Source organism: Felis catus, chromosome C2 (genome assembly GCF_018350175.1).
Source record: "Felis catus isolate Fca126 chromosome C2, F.catus_Fca126_mat1.0, whole genome shotgun sequence".
In the NCBI taxonomy this organism is placed as follows: Eukaryota; Metazoa; Chordata; class Mammalia; order Carnivora; family Felidae; genus Felis; species Felis catus.
This window is the reverse complement of record NC_058376.1, coordinates 71,048,412-71,065,391: the sequence shown is the minus strand read 5'-3', so window position 1 is coordinate 71,065,391 and position 16,980 is coordinate 71,048,412. Positions and strand designations below refer to the sequence as shown.

At 40.0% G+C, this 16,980-nt stretch overlaps 1 protein-coding gene across 11 annotated transcripts in view; it reads left to right on the top strand.

The window, feature by feature from the left end:
• Positions 1 to 16,980, top strand: part of LMLN (leishmanolysin like peptidase) — a 149,279-nt gene that overhangs the window by 83,549 nt on the left and 48,750 nt on the right. For 4 of the 11 annotated variants that reach the window (XR_006585130.1, XR_006585132.1, XR_006585133.1 and 1 more), the window contains 2 exons: positions 1,047 to 1,188; positions 8,304 to 8,374. Coding sequence is in view for 4 of the 11 variants with exons in the window: in XM_045037062.1 (XP_044892997.1) it covers positions 1,025 to 1,192 (168 nt within the window). In the remaining 7 variants the exon portion in view is untranslated. Of the gene's footprint in view, positions 1 to 1,024; positions 4,641 to 8,303; positions 8,375 to 16,980 lie in introns of those variants that run through there. The other 7 variants (XM_045037061.1, XM_045037062.1, XM_019839911.3 and 4 more) reach the window with 4 other exon arrangements.

Here is a 16,980-nt window from a genome sequence, read left to right as displayed (position 1 = left end):
TATTTAGTTGGTCTAAGCAAATTTTATTTGACACTTCATAAAGTAGGCAGTCTCCACACTCAAGAGTAGAAAACTGCAAAATAAGGGAAAAGGACAGCAAGCAGGAAACAAGGAAGAAGTGCTTGGCTTGAGTTGATTGCATATCTGACCATATTTGGAAAGAGCAAAGAAAAAGGAAACAAGTGTAGGTCTCAGTTGGCTTGGCAGTTGGAGATTAGCTTACTAGTTATACTGTGTTTCTGGTCAAGCAGAGGAACTCAAAAATTAACTTAAGTTTCAGTTTGCTGACATGGCACCCTGCACAGGAGTGGTTCCATCTTGGGACTAGATATTTATTTCAACACTTGTCTCAAAATGTCCTGATTTGAGGAGATAAATTATAGGGTCACCATACTTAGAAAGGACAAGGAAGAAAAGGGGAAGAAAGTCCTGCACCCCATGTCAGAATAGCCAAGATGTTAATTTACTTTCTGTGTAGCATCTTTAGCTTTGTTGGGATACTTTCTGAAGACACTTCTTTCTTTTTTCGGGTGCTGCTTTTAACCTTAATATGGTGCAGGTGCCTGGGTGGCTCAGTCAGTTAAGCATCCAACCTTGGCTCAGGTCATGATCTCATGGTTCATGAGTTTGAACCCCACATTGAGCTCTGTGCTGACAGGTCAGAGGCTGGAGCCTGCTTCAGATTCTGTGTCTCCCTGTCTCTCTGCCCATCCCCTACACACTCTCTCTCTTTCTTTCTCTCTCTCTCAAATAAATAAACATTTAAAAAAATTAACAAAAAAGTAACCTTGATATGGTGGTTATATCATTTTTTCTTCCTGCATAAAATATTTCATTCTTTTTCCATAAATGTAAGAAAATGACTTTGCATATCTAGGTTTCAGGAAGTCATTCTTGATTCTCCTCCCAAAGGTGGTCCTTATTCACCTTTTAATAATCACCTATATTCATCTGTTAATTTTTACGTGGTATGATTTATTCCAAAAATGTCTCCAGAAAGTCAATTTCTTGTTTTCAACCCTAGATCTCTGTTCCCGTTCCTCTAGCCTGGTGGTCACCCTCTGGCTTCTGCTGGGCAATCTATTTCCTCTGCTGGCTGGATTTCTTCTATGTGTATGGCACTAGGAAAAGTGAATTCTCAAGACATTCCTTTGTGTCATGTTCTTCTGAACAAAGCACAAAATCTGGGTGAGTGCCAACCTATGCAGATGGCAGAAGTGGCATTCCTGACTTTGGCTTGGAAGCGTTGACTACAATAAGACCTTGAAGCAGAGCTTCACAGCAGTCACTCTTCATCAGCAACCCAACAGCCTCAGAGTTTGGAGGAGGAGAAGGAATTCCAAGTCACCATGTCTCTATTTTTCAGCATATATAACCTGCCTGAAGTTTTCCTTTGAAAATGGGATAATTGGTGAAATTTTCAGAGTGATTACATACCTCAGCATTTTCATTAACCTAAAATGATGGGAAAGTTCATCAATACTGCAGTAACTTTTTTTAAAAAGCTGATTATTACAAAATTATAAATTGTGGATCCTGTCCTCACAAGTATAAATTGTCCTTTGAGTTATAGACAGTAATTGAATTAGGTTTCTACATCACTATTATACCTATATTGAGTTTAATAGCTGTGCTTGGTACACTTAAATCATTGTTCTCATAGTTCTCAAAAGTTTTTTTAATTATAATTTGCTAAATGTTATGATTTAACCATGCTTGCCTTTTCAAACCAGCTGTGTGGCAGTTTACTACTGAACTATTACATGTTGGTAGCCCTTCCAGTGTATTCTCCAGTAATTTAATAATGACTTGAAAAACATGGGAGCAGAGAGAGAAAAATACTCTGCCCTGTAAAAACATTGAAGACATGCAAACAAACAGAAGAAAACATAATTGTGTGTTTTTCAGAAAATAGTTATGACAGCTGTAATCCAACAAAAATAGAACTATTCCTTTCAGGTGGGCTTAGAAATTGTTAACAGAAGAATTCTTACTATCTGAAAAGTATTTTATATATAAGAAGAAAAATGTAAGTCAAAACAGATGGTTTGAATTGTTTACTAATAGCAAAGTGTAGGTTTGGTATAGGGCCTATTCAGTAGGGCTCACTTTACCTACAACATAAAGCTCAGTCCGCACAAGTCAGAAAATTGCCTGTGCTTTGAAACGAGGTGATGTTCTTTACCTCCTGCTTTATATTCTCATCCTCAGAAGTAATTCTGCTCTGGTACTGGAGCTTATCAACCCTTCTTAGTAATTCCAGTTTGAAATTTTTTAATGATGAGTAATGCACAGTTTGTCTCCAAAGCTACTGAAGTCCTGCGGCATTATAAACATAACTCCTGGACAAATTCATTCATTCATTCATTCTTTCATTCATCCATCCATCTATCCATCCATCCATTCATTCATTCACCCTTAATTTAGCATATAGTTATTGAGCACTGCATTTAAGAAATTGTGCTAAGTGAGCAAGCAGTATAATTACTAAAAAATAATTCCAACTGACCATTTGGTATTGGAGCCAAAGTGCAGCCCCAGCATAAAGAAAGTCAACTTTTGTTTTTCAACGCATTAATTTTGAATATGTATTTGCATACAGTTTTAAATTGAAGGTATTTGTCATTGTAAAGTGCTGGGGGTCTCTAGCACAGCTGACTTCAGCTAAAAAGAAACTAATAGTAATGGTGTCCGGCCAGTGCTCAGTTTTCTGCCTTTGTCACACATACTTTAAAGGTCAGAAAAAAGCATAGAGTATATTTTTTAAGAAAATTATAAAACTCTAAACTTATATGTCTATTGTGATTATGAATCATCTGCAAAGGTGTATAAAGAATTTCACCAAAAATACGATGATGAATAGATTTGAGAATTCACAGTGGTAGGTTCGATTATATTTTGACTGTTGTGCAGTAATGCCATTTAGGTAGTATTCTTTCCAAGCATGGTGCTTTTTATACTTGAAATATATTTTTGCTTTATTTTTTATTGATATAATTATATTTGCACTAATAACTTTCTGGAGAAAATATTATAGATGACATTTTTTCTATATATATTTATTAAGCTTGGAATCTGATCCCCTAGTGTTTTCTCTGCACAAATAAGGAACTTGCTAAAGTGTGAGGCTAAAAAATCTTGAGTTTCTGAGGGTAACTAACTGCTCTGGTGTCTTCCTTCCTCTTCAATAAGTCTCGAGAATAGTTGCTAATCACTGATTCTTCATAGTGTACTCCATGAAGATTTAGAAGGCCACTGAACCTGTAAGAAGTGTTGAGAGGCTCATTTGAGTCACTTAGAATATGTCAGTATTCTAAAAACAGACTTAGAATCTGAGATTTCAGTGCAGAATTAGTGGGCTAGACTTCTACTTTGAACTGTAGAATTTGAAATGGTTTAAATGTTAGTATCCTTTGGCAGGATGCCCTTTATGTTAACAGAAGCAGTTCACTGAGGAGGAGACTAGCAGACTGCAACTATTGTGGAAGCCAGCTGGGGCACGGAAGGAGAATGAAGAGTAGCTGATTTGGGGATAGTAGACTGGAGTCCTTTCTGACTCAAAACGTGTGGAGTGCATATAAAAACTGACTAGACTACCTCAGTTTTCAGTTCAGATTTAGGTTCATTTTGATAGTATTAAGATCCTAAATGTCAAAAATATCAAGTGAATTTGTCTCTCAGGTTTTTAAGAACAGAATTTAGGGGAAGGCAGCAAAAGCCATGTCAGCAGACTTGAGCTGACAGCTTTAAAGAAACTGGCAAGCAGTTAGGGTTGTCTTAATATAGACCCCTCTAATATTCTCCTGAAGAGCATCCTTTTTCCTTACTTATTTCTTAAGAATATTTATGTTTGTTAAAACCAAATAGGCATTCTTCAAATGTTATGAAATGTTATGCTTGAAATTAGTTTCAGCCTAGTATGTTGGCTTAAGAGTTTATCAATATTTGAAGATGAGAAACAAATTAATGAAGTTTGAATGGCTTAGGAAGATACATAAGTATGTCTGAGTATCCCAAAAAATTTTATCAATATTCTCCTCAATATTAGAAGACTTACTGATTGAGACCAACTGTAAAATGACTAGCTGCTTTCTCAGAATCTTTCTAGCTCTAATATTCTATGACTAACACTCATCCAGACTCGGTAGGTCACTGCTGGCTCTGATCTGCCTCCTGGAGTATGCCAGTTTGCACATCATGTTCATCACAGTGTCTTGTGCTCAAGGCCTTAGCGCTGTCCATGTCCTTGGACACGGAACGGAGAGAGAAGGGCCATCTCTGAGGGCACTTGAGCAGTCCTGGTGGAGGAGGTGGACTTCAGTCACAGACCCGCAAACCCAGTGCATAGTGAGCGCTTAGTCATCCATGCCATGTCCTTGCAGCCCAGGAAGATGAATATAGTTTAATAAAGTCTCTGCTACTCATTCTGAAGAAAGAATTTACCTGAAAATATGACTCCTTTTTTTTTTTTTATGTTCAGTCAAGATTGGGGAAGAAGTGGTAAATTATTTTATGTTTACATTTTTGATAAATGAAATAGAAGATTTAAGAACTAATCTTTATTTGTGTTATTGAACTTTAAGTGTAATGTATTCCTTAGTAAAAAAAAAAAAAACTTTAATAAAAATGGAAACTAATCTGCATCTTGTCTTATCAAGTTTTTAAAACCTGGATGAAGAACACAAACAAGGCATGCACTCTATTTGGGGAAGATGAGATGTTTATTATGAAATAATTCAGTTTCTACTTTAACTAGAGTAGAATTTTCCTACTTAAAGAATGGGGAAAGGTCTTATGTAAAGCTATAGGGAGGAGCTCTCCTCAGATAGTTATGAAGGAAAGAGAGCAGTCTAAAACAATTCAGGGCAGGCTCTTCTGGCTGCAGATTATTCTAGTCCCTTTTGTTTTATGCTGTGGGCCAGAAGTCTCATTGCATGACCACCCTGGCACATTCAAGTACCACACTCTGTGCAGTATCACCAAGTAGATTATAGCTGTAGTCATGGAGTGGGATTCTTCATAACTTGAATGTAGTTCAAGAGAGGATATCCCAGACATGCCTTCACCTTGTGCACTTGGAGCCATTCTGTTCTGGGGTGTGGAACCAAGCACTTTGTGAAACTGATCAAACGTAGGTTTTGTGACTTAATTGCTGAGCTGTTTGTGGCGAATTTTAATAACAATATTTAGATTTTTAAAGTTATAAATATTTAATATACATAGCTAAAACTATATATGAGAAGGGGCACCTTGGTGGCTCAGTCAGTTAAGCATCCGACTTCAGCTCAGGTCATGATCTCATGGTTCGTGAGTTTGAGCCCCATTTCAGGCTCTGTGCTGACAGCTCGGAGCCTGGAGTCTGTTTCAGATTCTGTGTCTCCCTCTTTCTTTCTCCTCCCCCGCTCATGCTCTGTCTCTGTCCTCAAAAATAAATAAAGGTTAAAAAAAAAATTTTTTTTTAAAGTCAGTTTTTTTTTTTTAATTACTGAACACAATTAGTAGAAATAATTCATAGTTCTACCATTCTTAAAAATATTATAGAGAGAAGTAAAAGTGGTCCTGCTTCCTCTGGCCCTTCCGTTTCTATCCCCCCCGTCCCCAGGGGTAATCTAGAGGGCCTCAGTATGGTACATATCTGTTGTTAAAAAACAAAATCCAACCGAGTAAATTTGAAGATCCAATTGGCTTTATTCAAAGGTTCATGAATCAGGCAACATCCCCTCTAGCAAATAAAAAGGAGCTCCAAGAAGCTGTATAAAAGGGAAGGCTTCGGGGCGCCTGGGTGGCGCAGTCGGTTAAGCGTCCGACTTCAGCCAGGTCACGATCTCGCGGTCTGTGAGTTCGAGCTCCGCGTCGGGCTCTGGGCTGATGGCTCAGAGCCTGGAGCCTGTTTCCGATTCTGTGTCTCCCTCTCTCTCTGCCCCTCCCCCGTTCATGCTCTGTCTCTCTCTGTCCCAAAAATAAATAAACGTTGAAAAAAAAAATTTAAAAAAAAAATAAAAGGGAAGGCTTCTATAGGCAGAACAGGGTGGAAAAGGAAGTGTCTAGCACAGAGTTTCAGGCAAGGTCACTATGCTTTGGGGAAAGATGGGAGTCTGTCAGGTAGATTACCTCACTAGTGCTGACCAGGTAATTCCAGATTGACTAGCTGAAGGTTACAGTTCTGGGAGAGGTTGAAACTGCAATTAGATTAGGTTGATTTAAGTCTGGTTTGCTGACATGGGGTTTAGTACAAAATACTCCATTTGGGGGTGCTTGTTTCTTTTCTAACACTTTTCAAACTTTACTATTATATATATATATACATAAATACAGGATTAAGGACACAATTATTAAAAATAAAAATGGTATTCCTCTACTCATATTGTTTAGTATCTTATATTTACTGCTTACAGGTTCAACATAATCATCTTTCCAGGTGTGTAAACTTAGATTTACCTCATAGTTTGTAATGATTCTATGGTACTTCATTATGAATATGGCATCATTTATTCCCCTACTGATGGACATTTATGTTATTTCCAGTTCAACAGTTCAACTATATCTTTTTCTGGTTCTTTTAATTTTTACATTTTATCCTTTAATATAGCAGGAATTAATTTTGACACTTAGCCTGAGGAAGTATTCTAACTTAGTTTTTTCCAAGTAGTTCAATTCTAGTGTCATTTATTAAACCAATAGGAACAGATTTTTTTTTTTTTAAGTTTATTTGGAGAGAGAGCTTAAGGGAGGGAGGGAGGGAGAGGGGAGAGAGAGAAAGAGACAGAGAGAGAAAGAGACAGAGAGAATGAGCAAGGGAGGGGTAGAGAGAGAGGGAGAGAATCCCAACCAGGCTCCGCATTGTCTGCGCAGAGCCCAAAATGGTGTTGAAACCTACAAACTGTGAGATCATGACCTGAGCCAAAATCAAGAGTCAGATGCTTAACCAGCTGAGTCACACAGGTGCCCCAGAAACAGATTTTTGAAGGGTCATAGAAGACATTTCCCTAGAAAAGCAAGCAAGATGGCCCAGTGCCAAAAAAGAGTTCGAATACAAAAACCCCAAATTCAATTCTTCCCAGAAATTATCCCCCTTCTTTCCCAGGTTCACATATGCTTTCTCATCATCAGAAAAGCAGTATGGTTTTAAGGTTGTCCTAATCCTAGAGCACCTGGGTGACTCAGTCAATTAAGTGTCTGACTCCTGATTTCAGCTCAGGTCATGATCTCTTGGTTTGTGGGTTCAAGCCCCACATCAGGCTCTGTGCTGATAGTGTGGAGTCTGGTTGGGATTCTGTCTCCCTGTCTCTCTCTGACCCTCCCCCACTCACTACTTCTCTCTCTCTCAAAAATAAATAAATAAACATTAAAAAAACAAACAAAAAAAAAAACCAAAAAACTTGGCCTAATCCTATGGGGCTGTATGCTTCAGCTCTGCCTTGGCTCCCTGTGTTAGTAGTTAAACTGGATTAAAGGACCGGCTCTGTGAATTATCCACTGCTATGTACTGGGTGATTCTTTTTTTTTTTTTTTAATTTTTTTAATGTTTATTTTTGAGAGAGAGACAGAGCATGAATGGGGAAGGGGGAGGGGGGGGGGAGATGCAGAATCTGAAGCAGGCTCCGGGCTCTATGCTGACAGCTTAGAGCCCGACATGGGGCTTGAACCCACAAACTGCGAGATCATGACCTGAGCCGAAGTTGGACACTCAACCCACTGAGCCACCCAGCTGCCCCTGTACTGGGTGATTCTTCACGCATGCTCTGAATGCCTAGCTGGCTTCCCCTGACAGCATATCTGGAAGACAGAGACAAAGAAAGCATGAACAAGAAAGACAATTTGAATACACTATCCACCAATGCAGAGAAGATTTTGTGTGTGAATCAGTATGTTTGTGAATTTTGGGGAGTCAACATAAGGTGTGTTAAAAAGAAAACCACAGGCTGAAAATGGTGCCTCTTGAGCTAGGCCGAGTCACTAAACCAGAGCTAAATATCTAACCTAATTGCAGTTCCAACCTCCCCCAGAAATGTTAAGTTTTAACTGGTCAGTCAAGAATTTTCCAAAAAGCACTACTAGGTAATCTGCTGTCTAGGCCTTCTCTATCCCCCAAAGGAAGATGAGGTAAACTGCATAATAAGACCTGCCCTTCTCCTTCAGAAGGCCAGTTTGCCTAATACAGTCCTTTCTTTTCTTCTGCTAATAATTTTCCTTCCTATGAACTCTCCTCTACTTGTTAGATGGGATGCTGCCAGATTCATGAATTGCTTAATAAAGCCAAGTAGATCCTCAATTTTACTCATTTGAATTTTGTTTTTTAACAGGTGGTAAGTAAGAGCAAAGGCTTTGGCAACAGAGAGATCTGGGTCCCAATACTACTGACTTTAAGACTTTGGTAAGTTATTTATGGCTAGGAGTCCTTCTCTATAAACTGTAGCTTGAAAAAATTTTATCTTTCTTTCAATGGAGTTAATAGCCACCATTCTAAAGTAGGGAAAATATTCGTTAAAGATTTATTAGGGTTCAGTTACAGGAAACAGAATCCATTTTTAAGCTGAGAGTGATTTCATACAGGATGAGTGTTTACAATACACTTGGAAAAGCTGGAAAAGGGGGCTTTGTGCTGGTCCTGAAAGAATGTCTCCAGAATGGGGTGCCTTGGTGGCTCAGTGCGTTGAGTGTCCGACTTCGGCTCAGGTCATGATCTCACGGTTCATGAGTTCGAGCCCTGCATCCGGCTCTGTGCTGACAGCTCAGAGCCTGGAGCCTGCTTCGGATTCTGCATCTCCCTCTCTCTCTCTCTGCCCCTCTCCCACTTGCTCTCTCTCTCTCAAAAATAAATAAAAGCATTAAAAAAAATTAAAAAAAAAAAAAAAAAAAGAATGTCTTCCAGAACAACCCTGAAGAACTTGGCTCCATCAGAACTGCTGTCTCTTCCACAAAGAAGGGAAGGTGAATCAGGAAACTGATTTTCTGACTGCAGCTGCAGTGACTTTCTCCTGACTGTCATGCACAGTGCTAGTGACCAGGTCCTAGAGTGCTGCTGAAGAACACCCCGCATCTCCATTATAAACTTCTTGCAGAAAATAGCCAGGCATTGAAAGATGAGCTCTGCCTTCCCAACCCTACAAGAGTGAATCTAGATGATGGAGCCTAATTCATATGCAAAACTTCACTGTAAGGATGTCCATCACAAAAGGAACTCAGGTCAAAACTACAAAGTAGAGAGGAGCCTGGGTGACTCAGTCAGTTTAGTGCCTGACTCTTGACTGTGGATCAGGTCATGATCTCACAGTTTGTGAGTTAGAGCCCTACGTTGGGCTCTGTGCTGACAGTGCAGAGCCTGCTAGGGATTCTCTCTCCCTTTCTCTCTGCCCTTCCCCCGCTCAAGCTTTGTCTGTCTGTCTGTCTTTATTTCTCTCAAATAAATACATTAAAGAAACTAAAACAAATTTAAAAAACAGAAAAGAACTTTCCATCCTGTAGCCTAATTCAAATTGTGGGAGTTTTGTGCATTCAGAAATTTGTATGCAAAAATTGTCTATATGCACATATGTAAATAAGGGCATAGTGATTAATTGTTAAATACTTAGAAGAATTATTTTTTTAACGTTTATTTATTTTTGAGAAAGAGAGCATGACTGGGGCAGGGCAGAGAGAGAGGGAGACACAGAATCTGAAGTAGGCTCCAGGCTCTGAGCTGTCAGCACAGAGCCTGATGTGGGGCTGGAACTCATGAACCACAAGATCATGACCTGAGCTGAAGTTGGACGCTTAACCAACTGAGCCACCCAGGCGCCCCTTAGAAGCATTATTAGAACTGGGGCAGGGAGCATGCCCTTACTGCCCCCCATCCACCCACACCTGGCAAATTAAATTCTATCTCAAGTCTCAGCCCAGGCATCACCTGTTGCAGAAAGCCTTTCCCTGGCCTTTAGACTTCCACACCTTAGCGTAGGATTCAGGCTTCTCCTTCTCTGCTCCCTGGTATGGTATGGTAATCATAAATCATATTAAAATGTGAATACAGGGGGAATGGAGAGTTATTATTTAATGGGTACAAAGTTTCAGTTTGAGACGGTAAAAGAGGTTCTCGAGATGGATGATGGTGATGGTTGCACAACAATGTGAATGTGCTTAATGTCACTGAACTATATACTTAAAATAGTTGAATGGTAAATTTTATGTTATGTATATTTTACGTCAATAAAAAATAAAAAGTAAAAGTAAACGTGAATACATACAGGTGAATTGCCCTCTAGTGGAGTAAATTACTCATTTCTCCACACAATCACCAAAAGTGAATGTTATCTAAAAATTTTTTTGGAACAATAGGGGATTTGCTGTATTGATTGGCATTTTTTGGTTGCTTATAAAGTTGACCTTTTTTTTTTTCCACATGTTGATTAGTCACCTGTATTTCTTCTTTTGACATGCACATTCAATTTTGGCCATTTTTCCACAAGAGGTATTTGCCTTTTTTCTTACTGATAGGAAAGTAAGTGCATTATGTGTGTTAGGAATGGAAACCCTTAGCCTATCATTGACATTGGCTTTTAGAGATTCCCTTTTTTGGGAGCGACTCAGCCCTGGCCCCAATCACTCCAGTATCCCCTTGCTGTACCTTCTGTACCCCACAGAGCTCTATCCACCGTGCCACATTTTCTATCACAGTGATTTCAAAGTAGGGGGTTTGAACAGTTCTTTAAAGGTCTTCCCTTGGGGCGCCTGGATGGCACAGTTGGTTAAGCGTCCGACTTCAGCCAGGTCACGATCTCGTGGTCCATGAGTTCGAGCCCCGCGTCGGGCTCTGGGCTGTTGGCTCAGAGCCTGGAGCCTGTTTCTGATTCTGTGTCTCCCTCTCTCTCTGCCCCTCCCCCGTTCATGCTCTGTCTCTCTCTGTCCCAAAAATAAATAAACATTGAAAAAAAATTTTTTTTTAAAATAAAAAAAAAAAAGGTCTTCCCTTGCTTCTCATTTCTACACCCTAGAGAAGAATGTGGAAAATCAGAGTAAATTTGAGGTACGATTAACAATTTGCACTTCTCCTCCTCCCCTTTCCTCAACCTCACATTTCCTGGCATTCCAGACCAGCCTTCCCTTATACCTCCAAGTGGAAGTGTTCCTTCCTGATTTTAGAAATGTAATCATAAAAGAGGCCCGGACTGTTAGTGTTGGGTAGATGGGAGGATGTACGGAGGAGACTTGGCTTCACATCCCATTATTGGCAAATACCCTCATCTGAAAGAGGAGGCTGATTTTCCAATCTCATGGGTTTGTGAAAGGAAAGAAGGACTGATTGAGATAATATATGTAAAACAGTATAGTGTCTGGCATATAATAGCTATTATTGTCAGTATTGTGTTATTCCGATGATGATGTTGATGTTGGTGATGGTCCTCACTATCTTACCAGACCATTGTAAATGAGACATGCAAAAGGAAAACAGCATGAGTAATAAAGCACAGAATAAAAAAATCACACACCTGCACCCATACACTCATATCCTCTCAACTTGGGGATTTTGTTCTCTTTTTTTTTTTTTTATGAAATTTATTGACAAATTGGTTTCCATACAACACCCAGTGCTCATCCCAAAAGGTGCCCTCCTCAATACCCATCACCCACCCTCTCCTCCCTCCCACCCCCCATCAACCCTCAGTTTGTTCTCAATTTTTAACAGTCTCTTATGCTTTGGCTCTCTCCCACTCTAACCTCTTTTTTTTTTTTTTTTCCTTCCCCCCCCCCCCCGTGGGTTCCTGTTAAGTTTCTCAGGATCCACATAAGAGTGAAACCATATGGTATCTGTCTTTCTCTGTATGGCTTATTTCACTTAGCATCACACTCTCCAGTTCCATCCACGTTGCTACAAAGGGCCATATTTCATTTTTTCTCATTGCCACGTAGTACTCCATTGTGTATATAAACCACAATTTCTTTATCCATTCATCAGTTGATGGACATTTAGGCTCTTTCCACAATTTGGCTATTGTTGAGAGTGCTGCTATGAACATTGGGGTACAAGTGGCCTTATGCATCAGTACTCCTGTATCCCTTGGATAAATTCCTAGCAGTGCTATTGCTGGGTCATAGGGTAGGTCTATTTTTAATTTTCTGAGGAACCTCCACACTGCTTTCCAGAGTGGCTGCACCAGTTTGCATTCCCACCAACAGTGCAAGAGGGTTCCCGTTTCTCCACATCCTCTCCAGCATCTATAGTCTCCTGATTTGTTCATTTTGGCCACTCTGACTGGCGTGAGGTGATACCTGAGTGTGGTTTTGATTTGTATTTCCCTGATAAGGAGCGACGCTGAACATCTTTTCATGTGCCTGTTGGCCATCCAGATGTCTTCTTTAGAGAAGTGTCTATTCATGTTTTCTGCCCATTTCTTCACTGGGTTATTTGTTTTTCGGGTGTGGAGTTTGGTGAGCTCTTTATAGATTTTGGATACTAGCCCTTTGTCCGATATGTCATTTGCAAATATCTTTTCCCATTCCGTTGCTTGCCTTTTAGTTTTGTTGGTTGTTTCCTTTGCTGTGCAGAAGCTTTTTATCTTCATAAGGTCCCAGTGATTCACTTTTGCTTTTAATTCCCTTGCCTTTGGGGATGTGTCGAGTAAGAGATTGCTACGGCTGAGGTCAGAGAGGTCTTTTCCTGCTTTCTCCTCTAAGGTTTTGATGGTTTCCTGTCTCACATTCAGGTCCTTTATCCATTTTGAGTTTATTTTTGTGAATGGTGTGAGAAAGTGGTCTAGTTTCAACCTTCTGCATGCTGCTGTCCAGTTCTCCCAGCACCATTTGTTAAAGAGACTGTCTTTTTTCCATTGGATGTTCTTTCCTGCTTTGTCAAAGATGAGTTGGCCATACGTTTGTGGGTCTAGTTCTGGGGTTTCTATTCTATTCCATTGGTCTATGTGTCTGTTTTTGTGCCAATACCATGCTGTCTTGATGATGACAGCTTTGTAGTAGAGAGTAAAGTCTGGGATTGTGATGCCTCCTGCTTTGGTCTTCTTCTTCAAAATTCCTTTGGCTATTCGGGGCCTTTTGTGGTTCCATATGAATTTTAGGATTGCTTGTTCTAGTTTCGAGAAGAATGCTGGTGCAATTTTGATTGGGATTGCATTGAATGTGTAGATAGCTTTGGGTAGTATTGACATTTTGACAATATTTATTTTTCCAATCCATGAGCAGGGAATGTCTTTCCATTTCTTTAAATCTTCTTCAATTTCCTTCATAAGCTTTCTATAGTTTTCAGCATACAGATCTTTTACATCTTTGGTTAGATTTATTCCTAGGTATTTTATGCTTCTTGGTGCAATTATGAATGGGATCAGTTTCTTTATTTGTCTTTCTGTTGCTTCATTGTTAGTGTATAAGAATGCAACTGATTTCTGTACATTGATTTTGTATCCTGCAACTTTGCTGAATTCCTGTATCAGTTCTAGCAGACTTTTGGTGGAGTCTATCGGATTTTCCATGTATAATATCATGTCATCTGCAAAAAGCGAAAGCTTGACTTCATTTTTGCCAATTTTGATGCCTTTGATTTCCTTTTGTTGTCTGATTGCTGATGCGAGAACTTCCAGCACTATGTTAAACAGCAGCAGTGAGAGTGGGCATCCTTGTCGTGTTCCTAATCTCAGGGAAAAAGCTCTCAGTTTTTCCCCGTTGAGGATGATGTTAGCTGTGGGCTTTTCATAAATGGCTTTTATGATCTTTAAGTATGTTCCTTCTATCCCAACTTTCTCAAGGGTTTTTATTAAGAAAGGGTGCTGGATTTTGTCAAAGGCCTTTTCTGCATCGATTGACAGGATCATATGGTTCTTCTCTTTTTTTTTTGTTAATGTGATGTATCACGTTGATTGATTTGCGAATGTTGAACCAGCCCTGCATCCCAGGAATGAATCCCACTTGATCATGGTGAAGAATTCTTTTTATATGCCGTTGAATTCGATTTGCTAGTATCTTATTGAGAATTTTTGCATCCATATTCATCAGGGATATTGGCCTGTAGTTCTCTTTTTTTACTGGGTCTCTGTCTGGTTTAGGAATCAAAGTAATACTGGCTTCATAGAATGAGTCTGGAAGTTTTCCTTCCCTTTCTATTTCTTGGAATAGCTTGAGAAGGATAGGTATTATCTCTGCTTTAAACGTCTGGTAGAACTCCCCTGGGAAGCTATCTGGTCCTGGACTCTTATTTGTTGGGAGATTTTTGATAACCGATTCAATTTCTTCGCTGGTTATGGGTCTGTTCAAGCTTTCTGTTTCCTCCTGATTGAGTTTTGGAAGAGTGTGGGTGTTCAGGAATTTGTCCATTTCTTCCAGGTTGTCCAGTTTGTTGGCATATAGTTTTTCATAGTATTCCCTGATAATTGTTTGTATCTCTGAGGGATTGGTTGTAATAATTCCATTTTCATTCATGATTTTATCTATTTGGGTCATCTCCCTTTTCTTTTTGAGAAGCCTGGCTAGAGGTTTATCAATTTTGTTAATTTTTTCAAAAAACCAACTCTTGGTTTCGTTGATCTGCTCTACAGTTTTTTTAGATTCTATATTGTTTATTTCTGCTCTGATCTTTATTATTTCTCTTCTTCTGCTGGGTTTAGGCTGCCTTTGCTGTTCTGCTTCTAGTTCCTTTAGGTGTGCTGTTAGATTTTGTATTTGGGATTTTTCTTGTTTCTTGAGATAGGCCTGGATTGCAATGTATTTTCCTCTCAGGACTGCCTTCGCTGCGTCCCAAAGCGTTTGGATTGTTGTATTTTCATTTTCGTTTGTTTCCATATATTTTTTAATTTCTTCTCTAATTGCCTGGTTGACCCACTCATTCGTTAGTAGGGTGTTCTTTAACCTCCATGCTTTTGGAGGTTTTCCAGACTTTTTTCTGTGGTTGATTTCAAGCCTCATAGCATTGTGATCTGAAAGTATGCATGGTATAATTTCAATTCTTGTAAACTTATGAAGGGCTGTTTTGTGACCCAGTATATGATCTATCTTGGAGAATGTTCCATGTGCACTCGAGAAGAAAGTATATTCTGTTGCTTTGGGATGTAGAGTTCTAAATATATCTGTCAAGTCCATCTGATCCAATGTCTCATTCAGGGCCCTTGTTTCTTTATTGACCGTGTGTCTAGATGATCTATCCATTTTTGTAAGTGGGGTGTTAAAGTCCCCTGCAATTACCACATTCTTATCAATAAGGTTGCTTATGTTTATGAGTAATTGTTTTATATATTTGGGGGCTCCGGTATTCGGTGCATAGACATTTATAATTGTTAGCTCTTCCTGATGGATAGACCCTGTAACTATTATATAATGTCCTTCTTCATCTCTTGTTACAGCCTTTAAAGTCTAGTTTGTCTGATATAAGTATGGCTACTCCAGCTTTCTTTTGGCTTCCAGTAGCATGATAAATAGTTCTCCATCCCCTCACTCTCAATCTAAAGGTGTCCTCAGGTCTAAAATGAGTCTCTTGTAGACAGCAAATAGATGGGTCTTGTTTTTCATCCATTCTGATACCCTATGTCTTTTGGTTGGCGCATTTAATCCATTTACATTCAGTGTTATTATAGAAAGATACGGGTTTAGAGTCATTGTGATGTCTGTATGTTTTATGCTTGTAGTGATGTCTCTGGAACTTTATCTCACAGGGTCCCCCTTAGGATCTCTTGTAGGGCTGGTTTAGTGTTGACAAATTCCTTCAGTTTTTGTTTGTTTGGGAAGACCTTTATCTCTCCTATTCTAAATGACAGACTTGCTGGATAAAGGATTCTTGGCTGCACATTTTTTCTGTCTAGCACCCTGAAAATCTCGTGCCAATTCTTTCTGGCCTGCCAAGTTTCAAAAGAGAGATCAGTCACGAGTCTTATAGGTCTCCCTTTATATGTGAGGGCACGTTTACCCCTTGCTGCTTTCAGAATTTTCTCTTTATCCTTGTATTTTGCCAGTTTCACCCTGATATGTCATGCAGAAGATCGATTCAAGTTACGTCTGAAGGGAGTTCTCTGTGCCTCTTGGATTTCAATGCCTTTTTCCTTCCCCAGTTCAGGGAAGTTCTCAGCTATTATTTCTTCAAGTACCCCTTCAGCACCTTTCCCTCTCTCTTCCTCCTCTGGGATACCAATTATGCATATATTATTTCTTTTTAGTGTATCACTTAGTTCTCTAATTTTCCCCTCATACTCCTGGATTTTTTTATCTCTCTTTTTCTCAGCTTCCTCTTTTTCCATAACTTTATCTTCTAGTTCACCTATTCTCTCCTCTGCCTCTTCAAGCCGAGCTGTGGTGGTTTCCATTTTGTTATGCATTTCGTTTAAAGCGTTTTTCAGAGCTCCTCGCGTGACTGTTCCTTAGTCCCTTGATCTCTGTAGCAAGAGATTCTCTGCCGTCCTGTATACTGTTATCAAGCCCAGCGATTAATTTTATGACTATTATTCTAAATTCACTTTCTGTTATATTATTTAAGTCCTTTTTGATCAGCTCATTAGCTGTTGTTATTTCCTGGAGATTCTTCTGAGGGGAATTCTTCCGCTTGGTCATTTTGGATAGTCCCTGGCGTGGTGAGGACCTGCAGGGCACTTCCCCTGTGCTGTGGTGTATAACTGGAGTTGGTGGGCGGGGCCGCAGTCAGACCTGATGTCTGCCCCCAGCCCACCGCTGGGGCCACAGTCAGACTGGTGTGTGCCTTCTCTTCCCCTCTCCTGGGGGCGGGATTCACTGTGGGGTGGTGTGGCCCATCTGGGCTACTTGCACACTGCCAGGCTTGTGATGCTGGGATCTGGCGTATTAGCTGGGGTGGGTAGGCAAGGTGCACAGGGGCAGGAGGGGCAGGCTTAGATCACTTCTCCTTAGGTGATCCACTTCAGGAGGGGCCCTGTGGCAGCGGGAGGGAGTCAGATCCGCTGCCGGAGGTTTGGCTCCGCAGAAGCACAGAGTTGGGTGTTTGCGCGGAGCGAGCAAGTTCCCTGGCAGGAACTGGTTCTCTTTGGGATTTTGGCTGGGGGA